General features: G+C 37.8%; 1 protein-coding gene across 1 annotated transcript in view; it reads left to right on the top strand.

Annotated features, from left to right (window-relative positions):
- The window catches only part of myom2b (myomesin 2b), a 33,451-nt gene that overhangs the window by 2,083 nt on the left and 12,074 nt on the right, over positions 1 to 19,294 (top strand). Inside the window, exons 3-22 of the mRNA XM_079473881.1 lie at positions 254 to 305; positions 597 to 751; positions 959 to 1,045; positions 2,635 to 2,723; positions 3,391 to 3,441; positions 3,535 to 3,699; positions 4,612 to 4,773; positions 4,968 to 5,109; positions 5,676 to 5,875; positions 5,960 to 6,013; positions 8,098 to 8,225; positions 11,382 to 11,565; positions 11,821 to 11,995; positions 12,299 to 12,420; positions 13,585 to 13,772; positions 13,892 to 14,018; positions 14,734 to 14,912; positions 15,032 to 15,146; positions 18,115 to 18,277; positions 18,450 to 18,556. Of these exons, the coding sequence (XP_079330007.1) occupies positions 254 to 305; positions 597 to 751; positions 959 to 1,045; positions 2,635 to 2,723; positions 3,391 to 3,441; positions 3,535 to 3,699; positions 4,612 to 4,773; positions 4,968 to 5,109; positions 5,676 to 5,875; positions 5,960 to 6,013; positions 8,098 to 8,225; positions 11,382 to 11,565; positions 11,821 to 11,995; positions 12,299 to 12,420; positions 13,585 to 13,772; positions 13,892 to 14,018; positions 14,734 to 14,912; positions 15,032 to 15,146; positions 18,115 to 18,277; positions 18,450 to 18,556 (2,645 nt within the window). The remainder of the gene's footprint in view (positions 1 to 253; positions 306 to 596; positions 752 to 958; positions 1,046 to 2,634; positions 2,724 to 3,390; positions 3,442 to 3,534; positions 3,700 to 4,611; positions 4,774 to 4,967; positions 5,110 to 5,675; positions 5,876 to 5,959; positions 6,014 to 8,097; positions 8,226 to 11,381; positions 11,566 to 11,820; positions 11,996 to 12,298; positions 12,421 to 13,584; positions 13,773 to 13,891; positions 14,019 to 14,733; positions 14,913 to 15,031; positions 15,147 to 18,114; positions 18,278 to 18,449; positions 18,557 to 19,294) is intronic.

Consider the following 19,294-nt stretch of genomic DNA (forward strand, 5'->3'; position numbering starts at 1 on the left):
ACACACAATCATCTAAAATTAACTAAAGTCATATTTTAGGAATATGTTGCGATGTTTTTGGAATGCTTTGTTGTTGCTTGAAATGCATGAATGTGATGTGTAAATATCTGGATGCCTGTCCAAATGGATAGTATGAATTAAAGTGACTTGACCAAACCTGATTAAACAATGCATTTTCATTTTTCATATAAATCTGTAAATGCTGTTTTTATATACATAGTAAAGTAGGTTTTTTTGTTCTGTGTCTTTTTAGCTCTGCTGTTGAAGAGGTGAAATATCAATCACACAGGAGAATCCTGAAAGTGGTAAAGCCTCTTTACATCGCAGCTAGATCAGATTTGTATTCAAAAGCTTGTTTAATGTCAGCGTTGTTACATATATATTTCTTCATTATATACATAAACATTAATAGAGTTTATATTTTGCTTAATGTCACCATGAAATCAAACAGGAAAATCCTAAGTGGTTATTATAAATAATCTCATCTTTAAACAAATGGGTTCTTTGCTTGCTGTTTGGTGTAGGATGAGCATATGCGTGTTGTTGCATATTTTAAACAGCCGTAGCACAGGGAATTATTGATCTCTTTCCATCAGGTGGAGAGGAAGATGCCTGAGAAATACATCCGCGAGGAGTCCATGATCAGGGGCCCCAAGTTCCAGGCGAGGCTGAGGTCCCACACAGTGTTTGAGAACACACACATTAAACTTTTCTGCACTGTGGAGGGTTATCCCACCCCACAAGTCAAATGGTAAGGCTTTATCCCACCTACAAAGGTTTAGGCAATTTTGTCTCTTCTCCAAAAACTAGAAGCTTGTCCAGGCATAATATATCGAGTTATATAGCAGTATAGACATACATTTATGATAAGCTTGCACATAAAAAGATATCTTCATAGTTGTATAAACATTTCATAATGTTTTTATTATGTATATACATGTTGCACAATATTCGACAGGTTCAGGGATGGTGTTATCCTGGACATTTCTTCTGGAAAGTACTTTGTGGAGAGCAGCGCTGGATTTCATGCCCTCACCGTCCTCAAGTAATAGAAACTTTGGTGAACTTTTCTGACATTGATGCAATGCCTGAATGGGATGTTTTGCTCATGATCCAAATTGAACAGAATGAACGGCAAATTTCTCGAGATGAACAACAACAAGACTCAGGCTGTCTTTCTAGTATGCACATGTCTTTGCTAATAAGTGTATGATATATTTTATAAAAAATGTGTACATAGTCTTCTCTGTACTACAGAGACTTTGGGTAAACGACTAATTGCCTCGAGTGATGTTAGGTTAAGGGGTGGGGTTCCATTCCTGCTTTTTTCTCAAATCTTTCTAAAGATTTTTCTGAACCTGCAAGAAATCACCACTTTCTAAAAGGGTAGCGATCTAGATCAGGATTATTATCATCACCCACTTTTCATCACAATTAAGCAAATGTTGCCTCAAAATTCCCATTTATGTAAAGCATCTAGACATTTGTATTGTCAGTGTATCAATATTTGCTTTTGTTTAGCATTACAGCTATAGGAATCAAATATTATAACTATTCATTTTGAAATAGTAAAAAATTATTTGCTTTTTGTTGGTTCTTACCTGGTTGCCTTAAGACTTAAAATCTTTTAAAATGAACTTGAAAATATAGTAAACTTCATGAATTATCTATTTTTCAATGAACTTTTACCTACAAGTTTACAGTGAAAATCTCATAAGTTGTCCTGCGAATTTAAAAAGAAAAGTTACTAATGTTCGCGAAAGTTGTCTTCTTTAAGCAAAGTATAATTTCAGGGTAAAATACCACCCCAGAGGACACATCTTGATGTGCGGCATGCAATTCGCCCGCTTAACATCCACAACAACCCTGCGCACAATTAAAGTTTAATAACAAGCGAATGTCCTCAAAAGGAAGTTGTGTCAATGGAATTGCGTGTGAACGTTTCCAATTTAGTCCAGGGCCGGTCGGCGTGCCACCCACGTCTTGAGCTCCCGTCAGCTGTTCGTGCCGAAGTGCTGAGTTCGGTGTCATCTGACACTTGGGCGTCTTAAAGAGAGAGCCAACTTTCACTGCCGTCAGTCCCACAAACAATCACCGTGTCCCTTATGTCACTTTCCGTCCGCTTCTCGTATTCCCAACCCAAAGCTCACAGCTGAAACGTGGCATTCTGAATTTCATCCGAAAAGAGCGAAACCCTCACCCTTTGACAAACAGCCGTGCTTCTCAAGATTGTGGCATCTAGGGAGCAAACTCTAATATAGCACGGTCAGGCTGAAGGTCAGATTACAGACTTCTCATTTTCTTCCCCCTTCCCTGCGTCTCCGGTTTGCCATTCAAGCTTCAGAGCCTCCTGTGTTGAACACGACGTGAAAGCGGACGCTTAGTACATTACCATTTAGTTTGGAGCAATTATCCTCTTGACATTAGAGCATTAGTTAACTGCCAATTTATCCATCATGATGGGGAAGCACTTTGTGTGCTTTCCAAATGTCAATTAGGAAATGACTGTGGCATATATCCAATCAAATAGCAATCATGCTGATTATTTATTGACTGATTCATTAGCCAAATGGGTGAAGATGAGCTTGCCATCCAGACGTGTATTGATTTAACACCTGTGGATGTGTTTTCAAGGTGCGCAACCGATGACACGGCAATGTACACGGCCGTTGCCTCCAACTCGCACGGACAGGCTTCTTCCCAGGCTTCAATCGTTGTGAAGAGTAAGGCCTTTACTGGCACACACTGCCCACCTTTCTGACGGCAAACACTTATGTTATCATAACGACTACCTATGTTTTAATTTGTTATAAAATATCATCGACATGAGTTAACATTTCCCAAGAGACATCACTGAAAATGATATTAAAGAGCTGTGTAGTTTCTGCATCACTGGAATGATTAAAACCCTCATCTATTGGTCAAGCAGACAGATAGTTCCACCCACCCTTGTTGAATCTGAGTCGACGTGTCAGGATGGTTGGGGCGCTCGAACAAACAGAGTAACGTTCTGCCAGTTTTCGCCCTTACACTTAGTTTGGGATACATTTTATGTTTAACACTGATAAAACATATACTTTTATCAAATGTATTTGGAATAACAGTCCTAGTATATTATGCATTTTTGATTTTGCGGTCAATTATTCTCGTTAAAGTAATAGTAAAAATTCTGTCATAGTTTTTTTCTTCTGTATAACACAAAAGAAGATATTTAAAAAAAGGTTTTCTGTCACCAACATTTATTTTGTGTTCTGCAGAGGAAAGAAAACCATACAGGTTCGAAATGACAAGAACGTGTGTAAATGATAACAGAATTTTCATTTTGAAGGTGAACTATTCCTTTAGTAAAAACGTGCTTGCCAACTATAATGCTAAATGTCTGCTTTACAGGGGTCAAGGAGGAAGAAAAATCCACTCCTTATTCCTGGTTACCTTACGAGTGTAAGTGTGAAATCCACCTTTTATTTCGAAGAGTATACAAATCTGTACAAATAATGGAAGGGGGAAATAGTTTTCCTGTTTTTGCTTTCCCAGGTGCCATTTTACCTGAAATCAAGTATACAAAAATTAACATCACCTTCACTGAGACGTTTGGCGTGACCTTTGGGACAGAAGGTGATAAGGTCACGTTGTCCTGCAAGATGACCATTAACCCCAACCTGGCCAACCTGCAGCCTGAAGCACTCTGGTATAGAGACGGTAAGAAAATGACCACAAATGCCAATGCAAACACTTACAGTACAGTATATGCATATTATTCAAAGATCCCATATGATATTTAGGATTTTTTAATTTATGTACACTTTGGTGGGTTTCTTTAGACATAGTGTACTTTATATATCACAATTTTAGCATATATAGTACAATTATACTAATAATGTTCTGATTACAGTTTACAGAATAAGTTTTATAACAGTGAGGAGAATGGGGATGTGTGCTTTATTGTGATGAAAAGCAGAAGCCTATGTATGATTTGAAAGTTGAGGTACATAACTGTACCAGCTTTCTCATAAATATTAATGAGGTGATGTAACATTTGCCCAGTAGTCGTAACTGATGCACTGAAATGCAGGTATGTTCAGTCGATTGCTGATGCAACCAGTTGGCAAAAGCTTTTGCTTGGACTGAAACTTGTCATTTTTCAGTTTTTTATGACCAAACAAACAAAACTTTGAAAATATTGTGATTATTATCCATGAATACCATTTAAAAAAAAGTTAAAGATGACACGTCTCGTCTATTTACAATCGTAGTACAACAAAATCTTAAAATAGGAAATATTTTCTTTATGCAACACATAATTTCATTTCTTTTTTGTTCGTGAAATATGACTGTCACAAGCTCAGAACATTAAAATGATATATATATATATATACAGTATATTCCTATACTGAGTTGTGTACCGGGGCAAAACACGACTCCTACATACTTTTCGCAAAGACATCACCTCCTGCTCACTGGAGTAAATTGTCTTTTATGACTCATTATTTCACTCCGATCTCATTTCCTCATGATGAAATCACACCTCCACACCGGATCTGCACTATATGCTACACATGTAATATTTTCATTTTCTTTCCTGTGAGAGACTTTTTTCTGTGGTTCCTCCAGAGCATCTTCTGAAAGAATCAAAGTGGGTGAAAATGGAGTCGGGAGGTGGTGTTGCTAAGCTCACACTGACTCAACTGGCTAAGGATGATGAGGGTCTTTACACCCTCCGCATGGTGACCAAGGGAGGGGATGCGGTCCACAGGGCTTTCGTCTTCGTTGATGGTACAGAGCTGTGCACTTCTCTGTGGCTTGAGGAAAATTCCTCTTTCACTTTTGTCCTTTTTTATGACCTATAGATTATTGTAATGTATAGAAACGACAATAACATTTAAGGCAATTTGGTGTAATAAAGTCTTATCAGCACATCTGTCCGTCAGTCATGTGATGTGTGAAGTCATCATGCGTTGTTCTGGCAGATGGTCCACCTCCAGTTCCTCAAGCTCCCGGAGCCCCCATGGATCTCAAGATTCATGACGCTAATAGAGATTATGTCATCTTGTCCTGGAAACCTCCTAACACCACCACAGAAGGTCCCATCGTTGGATATTTTGTTGACAGGTGACTATATATGGAAGACAATTGCTTTTTTTCCATACAGCCCAAAAAACGATTTGGACACTTAAAGGTGCGATGTGCCACAGAAATGGAATATAACATACATGACAATGTGTTTAGTGTTGTCTGCTTGCATGGAATGTTGTTGTCATGTTGTTTCTACAGTAGCCCTGAACGGACAAACTGCTCTACAGAATGCTTTTCGTAAATACGTTATCTCCTTCAGGAAAGAAGCGAAAACGTGACGACATCAGTTTTAAAACATTATCTTGAGACAACTTAAGAAGTTTCCTGGAACAAGTTTTTTTTGCACATGCTAATGGGGGCTGTGATTAGTTTGTTCTCTGTCACTTTGAGCTGCAATACTATCACCCTGAAATTTACTCTCATCGGACGGCAATCAGGCTGTTAAGTGATGCATGGCTCTGCAATTACGCATAAATGCTTCTTAGCTCATATTATCTCCTCGGAACGTAAATGTGGGCTGTAATTTCCTCTCTTTGTGCGCAGAGGTAATGATAGGATAATGTTGTTTCGTTCACGTGTTTTCTTTCACTCCTCTTGGGCAGATGTGAGGTCGGAACAGAGAACTGGGTTCAATGTAACGACTCCCCAGTGAAGATCTGCAAATATCCCGTGCAGGGCCTGTTCGAAGGACACTCTTATTACTTCCGTGTGCGCGCCGTCAACGCCCGCGGCATCGGAAGATCCTCCAGAGTGTCTGAACCTGTTGCCGCTTTGGACCCAACAGAGTTTGAGAGACTCCAGGGTGAGACCCCTGAAGATAAATTTTCCGATCAGTGTTTGGTGTGGGATCATTAAACCCTCCTATTTATGACATGTCTTTTGACAGCGACAAAACTTGGTGGGAAACTCAACATTGTGACTTACTACGATGACCTTGAAGGTAATGTCAATTTTCTTATGCGTTTAATTCTGGTAAAGTAACAAAATATATTTAGTAAGACATGTTTAAAATAATTTAAGTGGCCTGGTCAAAGCTGTACACAGATCACATGATCGGCTAAAAATCTGTTAAAAGTGAGCATTGCAGTGCCTTATTCACTTACTTGAAGTTTGCAGGCCAGCTCTGTCTCATACAGTCTTTAATTACATTTTATTTCATCTCTCCCTAGTGATAGTAAAAACAAACAAACACAAAATGTGTAAATATGTAAGGAATATTTTATCACAGATAGTTCTTGGGGTACTGTAAAGGTCCTCCAAAAATTATTTTTTCTAATTAATTTAATTGCCAAATTCCCAGTTAACATTACATATAATCCAGTAGAGAGATCCACTCATTAAATCTGTTATTGCAGAAATTTAAACTCCCATTCATTCTCCTTTGATTCAGACTATGGGATGCCTGATTCAATTATGCCTTTCACAATGTTTTATTTATTTATTCCTTCGTAAAAACATGCAATTTTTTTGCAGATTTTTCAATACTTTCTCACTGCAGATAATAATAATAAGTTGAACATTTTCTACTAACTAACTAAATCTATGTAATACATTTTTATTTAATAATGTTTTTTCTTTCGCATTTTTAGACAATTTGATAGTACTAATTCATATTTATGCAACAATTATGACCCATTTTTACCCACTGAAAACGATTAACTTTTTTTTATAATATTTCAAAGGATTTTCAATTAAAGTTCCAGTGCGTCATTTTTGGGATGATCTATTGATAGAAATGCAATATAATATACATAACTACTGTATGTCTTCAGATGTGTATAAAGACCTTACATAATGAAGCGTTATGTTTTTATTACCTGAGAATGATCTATTGTTTATCTTCATACACCGCGGGTCCCCTTGCATAATTCGCCATGTTCTTTAAGGTTAAAACGGAGAGCAGGGAAATTTGGTAAAAGCCTTCTAATTGTAGAAAAAGCTAAAACGTGTAGTGGCATGTGTAACCACTAGGTTCCAGGATAGTCCTCTATAGAGTAGCTGGTGAATTCTCTAGCTGTTTAGATATGATTTTGTGGGTTTTAAACGTACAATTAGACAATCTCAAAGGTTTGTTTTTCAACTTTTTGTCCATTTTTTTGTCAACTTTTAGATATTTTTGGTTCGATAAAGACCAAATTTTGCATTATGATTACAGTCAAACATTAAAATTGTGTTATAAAGGGAACACATGGAGTAAGTGTGTGTGACTATTTTGCACTTTCGATTCCTGTGGACTTTTTTTCTGCACAATGGCTGATTTGTAGTTTTCACCACCAAAAGTTTATCTGAGTTTTCATATTTCCTATTCATTTCCTATGTCGGCCATTTTTGAACGCAAAGGAGCCAAGTGAGACAAATGTTTTTTTGTGAGCCATGATCATATCCATCATTTTTGGTGTGTTCACAGAGCTAAAATGACAAAAGTATTCAAATGTCATCTCATTCCGATGAAGCTACGTGTTTTTTACATTTCAAAATGTAAATTTTTCGATCAAAGATGACCGAAGAGTCCCAGAAGGTAAAAGGTGCTTTAGAAGGTTCTTCGATGGCATAGAATAGCATTTTGGTTCCATAATGAACCTTTAACATCTGAATTATTCAGGAAAGAGAAGGTTCTTTAAAGAAGACTGGTTCTTCTATGGCATCGCTGTGAAGAACCTTTGAACCCAAATTTTTATCATCTCCTTGTGCTTCTTTCCTATTTTTGTCATGGTTGTGGTTTTTCAATTGAGCAATAATTATCCAGACCGTAATTGTTTCTCTTCTGAGAGGTACTGATTAGTTTTTGATGAGAATTCCACCAGGACTGGATCGTACAAACATCTGCAGTGAGATGAACACATCACGCAATCTGCTTATATCTAACCACACAGGCAGGAAAGTGATGATATCCACATTTCAATCTATAATCTTGTTGAGACGTTTTCTGCAGTTATTTGTGTGTGTGTGTGTGTGTGTGTGTGTGTGTGTGTACAGTGTGTCAAGGGAAAACAAGTAATTCTGTTTGATGTGCTTTGCCTGCAGCCGAGGGAATAGCTCCAGGACCTCCCACTAAAGTCTGTGTCTCAGAGACGGACCGAACATATGTCGTGCTCAGTTGGGTGGCTCCAGTCTACCATGGAAAAGCCCCCATGTGGTATTACATTGAGAAGGTTGGTTTCAGCTCACTGGTAGGCGTTAGGCCAGCCCAACATCCGCAAACCACATTTCATTGATTTAGTTTTGTCCTTGCGGCACCGTAGCAATCCATTAAGAAACATTTGATCAGGAACATTAACACCATTTAAAGTGTTCCATCCATTGCTTTGAATGAGATTATGTAGCCGGCCGCAAGGAAAGGTTTGTTGCTTAAAGTTTTCTCTTTTGGAGATTCAGTTGAATTCTCTGTTACTGTATGTATAAATATTTACAGGGGCATTCTCAAAATGTTCTGTAAGAAATAAAAATTGAAGCAAATTGGTCAATTGACATAGTTAGAGAATAGAAGTATAAAATAAATTGACAGTTTATGTTTATGTTTTGGTATGGTAAAAGTATAAGGTATTGTTGAGATTTCTACTGAATCTCTAGAAGTATTTTTTCTGTGGAAAAACAGCCGAGAGATCATTTTATGGCTCAGTGGTTGCTCTTTTATATCTCAAAAGATTCATTAGAATTTGATGAAGTTCTCCATTGTGTATCCATTTGTTTTTCCTAAACTTGCCTACAAATCTGAGCTCAGTTTGAGACATTATTGTGACATTGTTGTGTACATATAATGGAGACATTTCGTCACCTTGGAATTATAAGGTTCTATCTGCGTTCTGAGCAGTTTTGACACATTGACCTTCAAAATGTTTGCTTTCATATAGCAAAAATGATATTGTGAACAAATATCTTTCATACATGAAAAAGACAGAATCCCTTAATGTACAATATCAACATTTTCTGAAATTTGTAAATGCGGATTTTTGGAACAGGTCAAACGCAGAAAGAACCTTCTGATTCTAAGATTCTCACTTTCTGTTTAGAATTATAAGGTTCTATCTGCAAAACATTCATTAAGGCAATACATTTTCAAGCAACACAAACAATTTAATTTTGTTTGTTAAAACATGAAATAAGTGTATAATAATTTGTAAATAAAAATGTTACATTTACATGTTTTTTGACACTTATTTCATATTTTAGGATGCTTTTTTTCTTGTTCGGGTTAAAGAGATACTTTATCCAAAAATGAAAAATCTGTCATCATTTACTCACATCTGAGTTCTTCCAAATCTGTATAAATGTCTTATAACATTAGATTTTGCCCCCCATTGACTGCCATAGTAGGAAAATATAGAATGAAAATATAGAATGCTCTTGCAAATTCCACCGAGTAAATAGAAAATCTAAAAATTAAAGGTAAGGGGAGATGAGAATCTTGCTGAATCCGAAATTGCATACTTTCATGCTATATAATAGAAAAAAGCAAAAAGCGTAAGGCGAACGAATAGTATGTCCGAAACCTCGTTCTTCATAAAACATTAGGTGAGAAATCCCCGGCTGGTCCAATATTTCTCGTGAGATTTGGACGAGCGTATACTAATGTTGCATCCGAATACACATACTTACATACTATGTAGTTAGAGTAAACACTACGGTATGTCCGAATCCTCAGTATTCATGAAATTCTCGGATAGTGTAATGGTTACGCCTAAATTCTGAAGCACTCAGCAATGGATCTTGAGATGCCCTTATATCCCATGAGCCCACGGGACAGATTACCACGCACGGCAAAACAGTCACGGTTATACAGTTTACATCAATAAGCATTTTTCTGTTACAAAAAGAACATTCCATTGGCATAATCATTGCCACATGGGAAGTGTGAATGGGCCTGTTATTGCCGAAATTGAGAAAACACATCGCAAAATCACAAAGCTGCTGTGTTCATCTTAATTTTTAATTTTTATCAAAAGCATATAGCCCTACAAGATAAAAATGAAAATACATGGAAATAAAACTCTAATGTGATGTACTTGAAGAAAATTTTAAGCTTTATTTCATGTGTTGTTTACTTGTACAAAACCCATAGTATGTAAGGTTATTAATGCAACCTTTCTCTCATAACTTAAGTTGCTGCGCTTGTCATTACAAGAAATGGCTAATCTCTGGCCCACACTCCAGTTCAGAAGGTGGCGGATATGCACCTCAAACGTATGTGGCCACCCACCGTTATAAAGGAAAAAAAGAAAAAAATTACGTCACATGATCACATCAATATGGTGGAAAACGGCCGATCGCATTTATACTACACCCATTCAGGCAAAACAGCCAAAATACCCATTTAGCCCTCGTTCTTCCTGAAATGAAGTACCTGCTCATTGAGTACACCATTTGGGATTCAGAATCTGATTGGTTTACTGCACGTTTTGCCCAAAACACACCCATGATTCATTAAGGGATACATAGGGACAACCTTTTAGACTATGGGCATGGCACGCTCAAACTGGCAAAAGTGGATTCGGAAATGCACACTTGCGCTCTGCGCTTAGATCTTTAAGTTAGGCCCTAGGGCAATATAATATTATATTGCAATATTTAAGGCATTAATTGCATAATGAGGGTGCATGTAAACACAGCCAGCAGCAGCAGCTTCCTACACTCAAAACAAATGGTGCTATATAGCGCTAAAAGTGGTTCTTTGCTTGTAATCATAGGGGGATGACTTTAAGTACTAGCACCATATCAGGGGCTTCACTGGTTCTTCAGAAGTTCTTTGGACTAAGGTGCTATATAGCGCCGTTTCTGTAAAAATAACCTATTAAGCCCCTGTATGGTTCTTCAGCGGTTCTGTAAAGCACCTTAGTCATCCCAAAGATCTGCTGATTTCGAGCCAAGAACCACTTTAAGTGCTAGCTGGTGTTGTGTCTATATGAATACATTATATACAAAAATCTCCTCAACAAAGCCTACAACCTAAAAAAATAAAACTGTACTTTTGACAAGATAATCAATAAAACAGTAAACCTCAATGTTTCTTTCAAACATTGAGATCCTTCCAACTGTCATCCAAGAGTCCTGGCACATGATAGAGAAAGCTGATCCTGATTGGTCCTCTTATGTGCTTTCAAAGTGCTGATTGGCTCGCAGATAGAACCTTATAGAACCAAATTATAACTCGATTTTGTGCCAAAATGATTCCCTTTACACATTTATAAATACAAACATGGAATGATGTAAATAAGATCTCACAGAATAAGAATATGTGAATAATTCCATTTTAACCCAAATGTCAAATCGAACCTTAAATATTGATTTTGAATGGCTTTGATCCAATGCAGCTTCAGGTAGGAAGTGGATCCTGGCAGAGAGTGAACACTAAAGTGCCCATCAGATCTCCTCGATATGCCGTCTTTGACCTGTCCGAAGGGAAGGACTATCAGTTCCGCGTCCTCTCGGCTAACATGTACGGCATCAGTGATCCATCTGAGCCCTCCAAACCTGTAAAGACTCTAGAGCTGAAGGGTAAATGGCCTGAAATGAGCTTGCCACTAAAACCACTCTGCCTCTGATGTATTCAGTTAAGAGATTGAAATGAACTGTTGCATATGAAACAGGATGTAGATCTTTGAAGTTTGCTCTGGCTGTGACTTTGATGTTGTTATTAGGGCAATAATGAATTTTTATCTGTCGCTACTGAGGTAGAACAAATTCATACACGATAGTTCATCAAGGGACTGAGAAGACTTGAGGCTGAACTGAAGTTTTGTGTTTATTCAGGTGTGCCCTCAGCTCCCGGACAAGTTGTTGCTACGAGAGAGACGGACACCTCGGTTCTGATCCAGTGGGCTCCACCGAAAGACCCCAATAACCTGATTGGATATTACATTGATTCTTGTGTAAAAGGCTCAAAGGACTGGACCTCAGCCAATCACAAGCCCCATAAGAAGACCAAGTATGTGATATGTAACACTATATCTAATACACTAGCATATCCGCATGTACTTAAAAATAGGACAACAAAATGTACCATGTTCATGGAAACCGCCATAAATCACATGATAACAGGAACTTAAATGAAAACATGATCACATATGACTGCATCAAGTAAAACTGGAAAAGCACACAGCTTATGTAAGTGAGTTTCCCTTGCTGACATGTTTTTTTTTGAGCGGGTTATTCCTTGCATGGGATTAATAATAAAATAGAAACTTCCTCTTTCACTACCGCCCTGAATCGAGCCGCTGCCTTTCTGCAGGTTTGTTGTACATGGCCTGACCACTGGCGAGACTTATGTGTTTCGTGTACAAGCCATCAATGAACTGGGCCTAAGCGATGAATCTCAGGAATCTGCACCTCTTTCTGTGAGAGCCGCTCTGAGTAAGTATGCCCGTCCATGGGCTTTCACGACACTGACATCCTTCAATATTCCACCAAGAAACCAACTATGTTTTATTTTGTTCTTTTACTTCTTGCCAAACACTAAAGACCTTACTTAATGAAGCGTTGTGTTTTATTTTCCTTAGAGTGAGCTAATTCTATCTACGTACACCGGGGGTCCCCTTACATGGAATTCGCCATGTTGTTTCTACCGTAGCCCTAAACGGACAAACTGCTCAACAGAGCGCGTTTCATAAATACGTTTTCTCCTTTGGCAAATAACCGAAAACGTCTTAATCCTCTATCAGCCTCCATAGTGCTTTGAAAGGGAGGCGTGGAGTGAGCCATTGGTTAAAAATCGCAAACCTTGCAGCTAGATGCCGCAAAAAATGACACAATGGGCCTTTAAGCTTTTTTGTCCTTTCTTTGAACAGGTTTACTTAGTGTCTCATAGAGACAAATGATTTCCGCCAGCAGACCATACAATTTTCACACAACTGGATGTTTTCTTTGTACAGTTACTACTTTTAGCTATAGCAGCAATCCTCTGTTTGGACTTGAGATTTCATAAGATAAATAAAAACTCTTCATCCTGAGAGTTCTTATTTTGTGGATTAATGAATAAAGTGTTACCATTGAAACGTCTGCTTTATACAGGAATATACAGCATGTGACCTTGTATTTACAAATGATTAAAATCATATTTGTTGTTTGAGGTGCTTGAGGTTAAAAGCAACTCACAGCACCAGACCAAAAGACAGAAATGACAGAAAACGGATGCCAATGATATTGACGCATTTAAAATAGTATTACTGTATTCCCACCAACATTACTGCATTTACATGATACATATATAATTAGGATGAGCAAATCCTCCTACGTAGCTACGTATAATTTCATCGCAATCCGTGCGAACTCCTGTGCGGCCCTATAGTTTAAACTTTGACTTTTTGCTTGACAAGCATTCCCACCATTTCTGGCCAAGGTCTTGACGATATGTACAGAAACTAATTAAGATGCATTTCGCTCTCCTACTGTATATTACACCTCCAGACACAACAGTGCCCTCCAAAATGTGCATATTACAAGCAGAGCTATGGCTTCCGATGTTCCAGACATTGAGTAATGGGGACGGCCCGCTAAAGTAATCTGTCTTCTCCGCAGAGTTGCCCTCTGCTCCTTATGGCATCTCTCTGCTGTATTGTGATGGGGAATCCATGGTGATCTCCTGGAAGCAGCCCATCCATTCTGGAGGAGCAGAGGTCACCGATTATTACATTGACAAATGCAACGTGGCCAAGAAGACGTGGAGGGAGATCAACGTTCCTCCCCTAAAGGAAAGATTGCACAAGGTATCGTTCCCCTGCATCATTGTGTATGTGGGATTGATAGGGTTTACTGTATAATGTTGTGAAATATTTTATAACAGTGTCATAATTAGTAAGAAGATGAATTGATGTTCTTTCTGAAGGTTGGGGGTCTGACTTCGGGGGCAGTGTATCAGTTTAAGGTCTATGGGGCCAGTTTGGTTGGCCTGGGTGAGGCCTCTACCCCTAGTGCTCAATTCAAATGTGAAGCTTGGACTATGCCTGAGCCAGGTAATTAAACTTTTACTTTATTAACCCTGAAATATATGAAAAAATATAGACAGATTTTATTAAACGGATGTTAAGTGTTTATAAAACGTTTATTATACGCTTATTTTGCATTTATATGCTTTAAGAATGTTGGAATGACACAGAGCTTAAATCTCTATTGAGCCATTTGTTTGTGTGCTGTTCCAAGAACACTTTAGAGGAAGTAAAAGCCCTATGTGTGCAAAACACTCATGCATGATGGATAAAGACCACAAGTATTGGCAAATGCTACTCGGGTGCTTGTGGTTTGACAGTGCAAATTCTGCCGAGGCAGATCCTCTTTATTTACTTGTTTGGACACCATGTTTCCATGTACTATGATCTTAGGTCACAGTTTTCTGGTATGAGAACTCGTTTGATTTGGGTGTAATTGCTTTATTTGGGTTTTATTTTTTGTATTTCCTTGTTTCTGATCTGTATGACAGTAATGAAAATCATGCATATTATTACATAAAAACTTAAAGCTACAAACATTATTGCCGTAATAGGAAGAAAAGACTAAACCAATATTTCAATGTCAAAATCTCAATGGTGTTCATTTTGGTCAAACTAAATTTAATTTGTTTATTCTTTTGGGGCGAAACGTGACCAAAGCAAGGTGTTTGGAGAGTCACCCAAGCATCTTAAAACAAAAGCATTTTAATCATCACAATGACCTTGAACCTGGGGCTTTTAGGTCCAGCCTATGACCTGACCTTTACTGAGGTGAGAGACGATTCTTTAGTGGTGGAGTGGAATGCTCCCGTCTACACTGGGGCCGGTCCTGTCACTGGATACTACATCGAGGTGTCCAAGAAAGGTTCTGATAGCTGGAGCAAAGCTAGTGAAGCTTCAGTCAACCACTGCTATCTGAAGGTATTGATCTGTGTATACTTACCAACTTATGACGAAAAACTACATTAATATTGTATTCAGCAACTGATTGTTGGTGTCGTGTTTAGTAGCTTTATCGGCTGTGTGGTTTCGGTCTCCAGGTCAAGGGTCTGGAGACAGGGGAATCTTATGTGTTCCGTGTGAGGGCAGAGAACGCCAGCGGAATCGGGATGGCTTCAACCCGGTCTGATTCTGTGTGTGTCAAGTCACTGCCAGGTAAAACTCACACACTAGCTAGTAAAAAACAAGAAGATCCCAGGGGATCGCACATACTTTGAATCAAATGTATAGTATAATGCAATGTAAGTCGCTTTGGATAACTAACAGTAACAGTGCACAACCCTGCCTCGGTTTGACAGCGGTTAACAGGCTTGAATATCAGAACATTCTGGATCTACAGGGTTGAGGGATGGGCTGAGAAGATCTTAAGGGTTGAGGGGTCTTTTTAAGAAGTGAGAGGGGCTTGCGGTGAAAGATAGTGACAGCTGCGCAGGGTTGTGTGGGACACTCCACGGGAGGCGTTTCCCGAGTGTCTCGGGGAGCAGCTGTCTGCACTGCTGCTGATAAGAGGAAAGCAGCCATGGGACGGGCTGAGCAGAGGCATCTGGAGAAGGTTGAGGGCTAATAAAACTCGGCAGCAGCCAGCAGAGTGCACTGTGGATTCATGCGTCTGCGTGTGTGTTTAGTGGATTCAGTGAGATATTCTCCATACAGCAGAGCGAGCTGGAGAAGAAAAAGCCCTTTATAGGTTGATGGGATACGAGCAGGTCCGCATGGACTCTGCATCTGCTGAACTCTGCAGACCTCTCATTGCCCATCCTTCACAAAATTACACACCAGTGCTGGCGATTCATGAGTCACGGTTTAAAAATGGGTAACAGGTCTGTTCTGATAGGACTGAAGGGGAAAAAAACACTTTATATGCAAAATTAAGTGGCAGGGAAGTTCGTAGAATACAGTACATTAAAAAAGAAGGATGCGTTTATGTTTCATTGTAAATGTCAAAGGTTGTTACAGATTGAGCTCTATCATACAGTATGTACATATAAATAGAGCAAATATTTTACTAATATCGTGCTAATATGGTCTACACTAATACCGCTTTACGTTTTATATTAAAGAAATATGAAACGTCTCTCATAATAAACTCCATCCCGAATGAATTGTTTTCTTCAGTTTAGCACAAATTAATAATTTTATATTTAAATTTCCATGTTGTCTAATTATGTTAATGCATAAATCGGGGAATAACTGGGGGGACAAAATTTTGAATGAATTAGCCACCTCGTAAGATACGAATTCCCATGAGATGAGTAGGTTGGTAGGTCCTTATCCCTCTGGAAGCTCCAAGCAGCAAATACTGTACATCTATCATGATTGTAATTTAGTTGGTTATTATATGTCTTCTAAAGCTAAACACAATGTTTGCAAGAGAAATGTTCATATTTTAAGCTAAATTCAAATATTCCAACACGTCAAAAAACATCTCTTTGGTTTTGTCACAAACAGCTAGTCACAAACACAGATATATATATATATATATATATATATATATATATATTAACTAGACACTGTTGTGTGCACTGGATCATACGCTACTGCCATATTGGTGAAGGCATTACAAAGACATACGAGTGAATGGTGGAGCTGCAGTTTTCTGAATGAAAAAACAACATCGTTTTTATTTCTAAACTAATTTCTATACTTTCTTTTTACGGGGACTACAGATACGTTCTGGCTCCAGTTAAAGATGGTTAGACTGGAAAATGTATTTATAGTCATACGGAACTGTTAAAACTCAGGCTTGTCAAGCAATCGTTTAGGCTTAAGAATTGTAACACATCGCTAATGCGTGAAATGAAATAATTTACGGTAGATTAAATGCACATGATCACAACACAGCTGTTCACTTTGGGAAAATCAAAACAATGCTACTTTATATGTATATATACTGCTATTTCATACTTATGCACGGCAGTGTTATTTGTTTTACTATATCTCATACATCATGCTGTAACGGGTTCATCAGATTAATCAATTAAAATTAACTACTTTAGAAAAGCCATGTCCACGGTGAAAAACATCAGTTTTTGTATCATAGGTAAATTAAACTATATTACCTTCAATGTTTGGTCGGTGATTCAAATAAATCTCAGAATGAATCTATAAATGTTTTATTCTCGACTACTGCAACGTGGTTATTTATTCTGTTGCATATCACTAAACATGGTGCCATCTAGTGGATTCTCACGAAGAACAGGCACAAATAATGGATTTCACATTCCTTATGACAACCATTCATTTTAAAGTAGGCCATAACTATCGAGATATGAAGCAACTAGATAGATGATAAAGTTGTACTCTACATATATTGTTAACCATTGAAATATGTTGAGAAATGTAAAGGTGTTTTTGCTTTTAATAGTCTCGCATTGGGTTTAGTGGGCTTTTAGTTCACTGTTGCCCTCACTAATATGGCGGCACCATTGGCGTAACACAGCAGCGGAGCAAAGCGTCCAATCCGGCGTCAAGTTATTTATTATGACTATAGTCACAAGACTGTGCTGGTGTATATGTTGCCATGGATACGCAACTTTCCAAACTAGTTGTATTTGTTTAATGATGGAGTTCACCTAAAACTATTATAATTGACTTACCCTCAAATGGTCACTTAAAACATGTAGACTTACTTTCAAGAGGAGGTCATTGAATTAATATCTGGTTGGGTGGATTCAATATAATGTCAGAAAAACAGAATAATAAAAAGGAAAGAATGTCAGCAAGGAACAAGATTACAACATTATTTGCAGTGTCATGCTAAAATGATGACAGATATCTTTTTGGTGGAACTATCCCTTTAACAAAATTGTCAATATCCGTATTCAGGCTAAGATATCTTAATCATTTTTTGTCTTGTTGGCACTATGCAGTCCATCATAAAATAAATATGTTTTGTTTGATTTAAAGTGTGCTTCTCAATCTGCTTCACAGTAAATTACATTCGACTGGGAAAACATCATTTCATTTAATATTGATGCTGATAAGTTTATATTATGTTCCACCCACTTGTTAAACCGTTTCTACACATTTGTTCATAAAAGATCCCAACCATAAATCCAGCATATCCTTCTCTACCTATAAGCTTATCAGCTTATGTGCAAATGTTTTTGTTGTTATTTTAAAGGCACCCAAGAAATCAAGTGTGGGGTCGATGAAGAATCAGGTGACGTTTATCTCTCCTTCGAGAGCTGCCAAATAACGGAGCATTCACAGTTCACCTGGAAGAAGTCCTACCAAGAAATAACTGATTTTTCCTCTGGAATCACTGTTAAAACATCAGGAAGCCAGTGAGCAAAACACGCTTTCAATGCATGCAGGGTCCTAAATAGACCGTTCCAATACATACTAGCCTAAAGCGTATTGAGAGAAGCGCACCAGTCTGTGAATCTTTAATTCTGTTTTTATTCCTATTGTTTTCCCACTGGACAGACCATAATATTTGCATATTTGCGTCTTTAGCTCCACTTTGCTTTTTAAGAACCCTACCAAAGAAGATGTGGGCACATTCTCCGTCTCGGTTACAAATTCTGACGGCGTCTCTGCCAGCTACAAGATCTCAACAGAAGGTGAGGCCTTTTAATATATCATGACCATCACCTTCATTATTAATGTTCTTCCTCAAAATTATACAGAGTATAAGACACAACCAAAACATCCCAAACAGATTCAATGTATACTTGATTCAGATGGGTGAATGTGGGTCTGTTTTGTCAAGTCAAGTCAAGTCAAGGCAGCTTTATTTATATAGCGCTTTTTACAATTTTCATTGTTACAAAGCAGCTGTACAAGAAAAAATGACTATAAGTAAAACATAAAAGGTTATGGAATTCAAAACACAGGTCAAATATCAGACACACAATAAATTCCTATATGCAGTGTTAATTAAATAAGACTATCAAATTCTACCAAATTCTAGTTTTGTTAAGGTTACATCATTCGACAGGTTAAAGGAATAGTTAAAAAATAATTTTTTACTCGCCATTGTGACATTCCAATCCCATATGCTGATGTTTACTTTTTGAAGAATCATTATGTCGCTTGTTCCATACATTTCCAAACATTTCATATCAACATCTTTGGCGGGGTGATGTCATGATGCCAAGACAACCTCGGTTCTTTGCTAGAAAACTACAGTTAATGTAATGCCATAGTTAAAATCTGTTAAAGTGAGAGCCATTTGAGACACCATAGAGAAAGATTTTCAGTTAATGCAATCTTACATTTCAATGGATTCTTCATACAAAGCTTGGTCACTAGAAACACGATCAATCTTAAAGCTATGTGAAAAAGAAACATTACAACAA

Source organism: Barbatula barbatula, assembly GCF_947034865.1.
Source record: "Barbatula barbatula genome assembly, chromosome: 14".
Lineage (NCBI taxonomy): Eukaryota > Metazoa > Chordata > Actinopteri > Cypriniformes > Nemacheilidae > Barbatula > Barbatula barbatula.